Here is a 5,069-nt window from a genome sequence, read left to right as displayed (position 1 = left end):
TAACCGAGCAGTTGAAATTAAAGGGGAGTATTGAAATATACTTTCAACTGTTGCGCTGCTAGGAATCCACCTTCGTGCAGCAGCAAAACCGCTTGTCCCTTCCCCGGACCACTTTTACGGAAGGATGGTATTTCTGGAGGGGGCAGCGATCATATCCACTGGCGGTCATGTGGTTGTCCTGTCCTTTTCAAAACCACCAATCCCCGGGCAGGTAAAGTTCGTGCAAATGGGACCTCCAGGGAAATTGTGTCAGTCGTCCGATTGACCTTGGAGCTGATCTATAGTTATTAAAAAAATGTGTTGGCATGAGATATGGTATGCGGCTCGAACCAGATGTGAAGGACGAGAAATAAATTTACCCCCATGAATATAATTTATTAAATGTATTGTGGTTAGGTAAAATATTTAATTTTATTGTTTTTTATTTTATATTTCCCGTTTACTATGTAATGTTTTTTTTGTTGTTCGGGTGTGAGTAATGTGAGAGGGTAAGATACAGCAGCCCTAAGGGAAAATTTTATGCACAGCAGTGCGAATGTGAAGTGGGAAAATGCAGCAGCGAATGTAATTTGTAAGAAAGTTTCTTACAACAGGTTAAATGTAATTTTGTTTGGTTGTTGTAAATGCAATGAACTTGCTATGTGAAATGCGCAGCACCGCGAGATAATTTTTTGAGATTGAAATACATTGAAAATGTAATGACACACAGCAACGTGGAGGTTATGTTCTGGTTTTGTTGAAAGGGTAATGTAATACGGAGCAATGTAAATGTAAGCAGTGAATGTGAGAAGTAAAAATTTTACACACAGCTATGTAATATTTCATAAGGAGAGAGAGAGTATTTTTTGAGGAGAAGACAGAGTAAATTTTTTTGCATTTGAAGCAATGTTGGTAATCCCTCTGTCAGAGGAAGAAATTTGTAACAGCAGTTGTCTTTGATTAATGAATACAAGTTTATTTTGGTGTGTGAAACTCTATTCTTCATCTCTAGCAAAAAAAAATTTGATTCCCTTTTCTGGCAAAAACAGAGCATTTTCTGTTCAGATTTTGTTTGAAATTACCAAAAATTTCAATCACTATTGATCAGTTGTCTAAGCGAGGATATTCTGCCACTCCTGAACAAACAAATACACTATGAGGTCATCTACAATGGATCAACCATATGTGTTGGATCCATCTCATCTACAATGGATCAACCATATGTGTTGGATCCATCCTGCACCAGGCTGCTGGAATGTAAGAAAGGCACTGGGGCTGGTCTTGCCTAGGCTTTTTCCGTGCCACTGTACCACCTTTTTCCATATTTCCACTTTTATGAATTTTTTTGGTCCCGACTGAAGACCCTGCTAATTTTCTTTTTGTTCTAAGCTCTCTCCAATAGCCACTCTATGTTATCAGGTTATGGAAATTTTGAAATATGCTCTCTACCGTAACTGTCAAATTGAATTATTTTATGAAATATGCTCACTACAGTAACCTGCAAATTGAGTTATATGAATCTAATATGAGTACGTATCATTTTGATTTTTGATTTATATGAATCTATCATCTTCCATTTGTATTTTTATCTTCTAGTCGCTAGCTTAGGGCTTAGAATATATTTTTTTGAAATATTCCTGGCTTCTACATGTTGGAATTTCTCTTTCAAAAGCTAACACAGCGTCGGTGTCACTGCTTTTACCTTTAGAAATGTTAAAGGCATGACGTTACCTTGGGACCCAAACCCTTCAGCGACTGCAGAAAACAAAATTATTTTGACAATGTAACAAGGGCGGGAGCCTTGCCTGTACATTAACATACACTGTTTTTGGAATTTTAACCTTGGAAAGCAAGACTTCGACTCCAAAGTAAAAATCTTAATTATCCTGACAATGTAACAAGGGAGGAAGCCTTTCATTTCCCATTCAACATACACATTTCTTGGCATTTTACCCCTGGAAAACAAATATTTGACTCCAAATTACAAAACCTTAAGTTTAATTGTTGAAGTTGAGTGGAAGTTCCATCGGACGAAAATAAATAAATTATAGTGCATCATCACTTGGCAGGTATACCTTGTGCTTGCATACTTGTCTTCGATTTGATTCAAATTCCATGTATGGTTTTGATTTGCCACTCATTCCACTTTGACACAGTGGACGTCACTTGAGTTATGATACATGACTGACCATTCAAATTTGCTTGGGTAAACTATTAGTTCCCTCTTTCATGAAATCAAGATCACATGTGATATTATAGAAAAAATGTGACATGTTAACAAATTTTCATTGATCTTCTAATTAATATTTTAAAGTGCTTGAAATGGGAACAAGAAACATCCGTCATCTGAATTATAAGTTAGAACTTGGTAAATTCCATGTTTTAAGGTTACTCTTGAATCTTTATAGGTTTGACAACGGCAACCTTCTTTAGCTTCACTTTCTCATACATGAAAGCCTCTTTAAGCTCTCCTACTACCTCACTCATGCTGGGCCTCCAACATGGTGTATGCTCAACACATCTGAGCGCTAGTTTGGCAACCATAGTGATTGATTTCATGTCATATTTTCTGTCCATATCCTTGTCTATGATTTTCACCATTTTTCCAGGGGTTTCATTGATGGTCACATAGTCTTTCACCTGTGATGACGTGCAAATATAATTATTCGTACACACACTTAAAATGAAAGCGTACGTCGTAAATTTGGATGATTAATTACAAATAAATTCCCTACCCATCTCAAGAGATCAATTTCTTCCTCAGGTAGAGTGTGATCGAGGGGTTTTCTCCCACATATAATTTCTAATAAAACCACACCAAAACCATATACATCGCTCTTTTGAGTGAACTGTCCAGTACTTATATACCTGTAAGAATATCCAACGATAAAAGTGAAATTGCCGTGGCTCTTAATAGTTAATCGAATTCCTGGGGCATCAAAAATAATATTTCGCAGAGAAATGCAAGGTATATGTGTCATTTACGCTGGATCCGCGTATCCCAAAGTTCCTTTCACTGTATCCTCGATAGGAGCGTTCCGATCCATTGTCATCATCGACAAACCGAAATCGACTAATTTTCCATTCAAATCGCTGTCGAGGAGGATGTTTGAAGTTTTCACATCCCTGTGAATTATCATTGGAATACAACATACGTGCAGGTATTGCAGTGCTTCAATCAGAAACAGACAAGGAATATGGTTAATCACGATTTCTCTTATTTAGTTGTATTCAAATACATAAAATTAAACAGCGCTTACACTACAAAATTGTAGTGTGAAAAAAAGTATTTATATAAATTACCCTCAGCCACATCGATTGCTATTTTGAGCCTGCTTTTCCAATTTAGTTTGGAAAGTCCTCCTGAAAGACAAATTTATAATTAAATGTATACTGCTTTTGTTGCAATATCAAATCAACCAAACAATATTCCTGGGAGACATACTTACCATAAAGATGGTCCGTTAAAGACCCAGACATGTACTCGTGGATAAGCATAGGCTGTTGGGATTTAGCAAAACAGTAACCCAGTAAACACACCAAGTTCTTATGATGGACTCTAGAAAGCAGATCGACCTGTTAACAAAGTGAATCTGTATACATCAATTTTACCATGATCACATATATTTTTAGAAGCGAAATAATTCGAAATTGGAATTACCTCAGTGAAGAACTCCTTAAATCTTTCTACTGAATTGCACATTTCTACTGCTATCTCCTTTCCGTCCGGTAGTCTACCAAGGAACACCGGTCCAAGGCCACCAGACCCAGTCTGCTGACTAAAGTTTTGTGTGGCTTCCACAATCTGGTGTAGGGTAAAAACCATCGATTCGTCTGGGGTAAAACCCATCGATTCGTCTGTAATCATATAAAGTTCGCAAAGTATGAAAGCACCGTCTATATGGGGAAATCCCACTATATTTCATATTAGAATGTTCTTAAAATATAAGTTCTTGAACTTCATTATGTAGTTTTTCCCAGTTTTTATTTTTTTCTTCTTCTCGTGTTTTTCCCCACATGGAACATTGAACATCTGAATTTATATTCTCACCTTTATTGAGAGGCAGCTTTTCGCTGAATTTTTCCCCGGCACGCTGCTTTGCCCTGAATTTCTTCCAATATACGGTAATACCCCCTATCATCACTAAAGTCCTGAAAAGCTACTTAAGTTAAACCATTAACAACCGGTGGATTCGTTAATTCTTAACCCTCTCAGGTTTTGCTCACGATCTTCTATCTACAGTCTTATAGTTTCGTTACCAATTTGTTGGAAAGATGGGGAAAAACATAAAAATTGATGCACACAAATAATATGAGCTTGATCAACCAAAACTCGATTCTAACAATGAACCTGGTGAGGAACTTGATTCTAACAATGAATCTGGTTAGGAGTATTTATGCTTAACTGACTCTCCTAATTAAGCCAACTTTAACATGCTGGAGTAATTACAATTTCTAACCATTTTGGAAATGACACCAACTTTGTTCTTCCCTAAATTGTTTTTGGTTTCTTGAATACAATCCCCGCCCATATACATACATATAAGGATTTCCAGAGTATCTGCAACACACCAAATGAGGAATTCTCACTGTAATCGTGAACCTCCTGCAGTAAGATTTTATAAACTTTCAACCGTTTAGGTATTACTGTTGTACCGCGCATTCCTTGTTTTGCTGGTAACAAAAATTTTAAATAAAAAGCATAACTTGAAATAAACCTGCGATAATAGTAAAGAGATTGTAATATGATATTTAGTGATTAAAATTCCCTTCAGAGAATATAAACGTGGAACTCTTTAGGGTTTCTGAGATCAGTACCCAAGCTGGAAAATTAGCACTCAAGTTGTTGTTTTGAAGATGTATGCACAACAAGCGAACCGATCCGCAGCAGTTTTCTTTGAAAATGACTATCAAGACAGAATTTATGTAAAGAAGAAACACTTGCAAAGAGAGAGCTTATCTCCAGAGGAAACGCTTACAATTTCTCCAGCAATCCGGCAAAGGTCCGATCTGACGGACTAATTGCCAGTAATCGATGCAAACCCTGTGGAAAATAAGACTACAATCAGGTATCACTAATTATTGTTATT

The 5,069-nt window shown here is 36.7% G+C and overlaps 1 protein-coding gene across 5 annotated transcripts; it reads right to left on the bottom strand.

Moving 5' to 3' along the window:
• Positions 1–2,276: 2,276 nt before the first annotated feature.
• On the bottom strand, positions 2,277–5,069 carry LOC149211206 (putative LRR receptor-like serine/threonine-protein kinase At5g48740). 5 transcript variants are annotated; one of them, XM_089394579.1, is made up of 9 exons: positions 4,798–5,069; positions 4,440–4,585; positions 4,031–4,131; positions 3,641–3,837; positions 3,429–3,555; positions 3,283–3,342; positions 2,965–3,151; positions 2,715–2,847; positions 2,278–2,619 (listed from the first exon to the last, which is right to left on the bottom strand). In XM_089394579.1, exons 3-9 carry the CDS (start codon positions 4,119–4,121, stop codon positions 2,368–2,370), a joined length of 1,047 nt encoding a protein of 348 aa, XP_089250705.1. In that variant the 5' UTR covers positions 4,122–4,131; positions 4,440–4,585; positions 4,798–5,069; the 3' UTR covers positions 2,278–2,367. The 5 variants fall into 5 exon arrangements, with proteins under 5 accessions (XP_089250708.1, XP_089250705.1, XP_089250704.1 ...); XM_089394578.1 differs by having other exon boundaries at positions 4,520–4,585; XM_089394581.1 differs by having other exon boundaries at positions 4,031–4,123; positions 4,520–4,585.

The sequence above is a fragment of the Pinus tabuliformis genome, chromosome 1_2 (assembly GCF_031772625.1).
Source record: "Pinus tabuliformis cultivar Carrire ecotype Pingquan chromosome 1_2, CPIR1, whole genome shotgun sequence".
Classification (NCBI taxonomy): Eukaryota; Viridiplantae; Streptophyta; class Pinopsida; order Pinales; family Pinaceae; genus Pinus; species Pinus tabuliformis.
This window is presented reverse-complemented; position numbering and strand designations above follow the sequence as displayed.

Bases quoted from the DNA above. Each gene is read 5' to 3' on its own strand.
- LOC149211206 (XM_089394578.1), bottom strand. The intron at 3,556-3,640 runs GTAATTCCAATT...CTTTGTTAACAG, and splicing joins TTAAGGAGTTCTTCACTGAG to GTCGATCTGCTTTCTAGAGT. The intron at 3,152-3,282 runs GTAATTTATATA...TTCTGATTGAAG, and splicing joins AGCAATCGATGTGGCTGAGG to CACTGCAATACCTGCACGTA.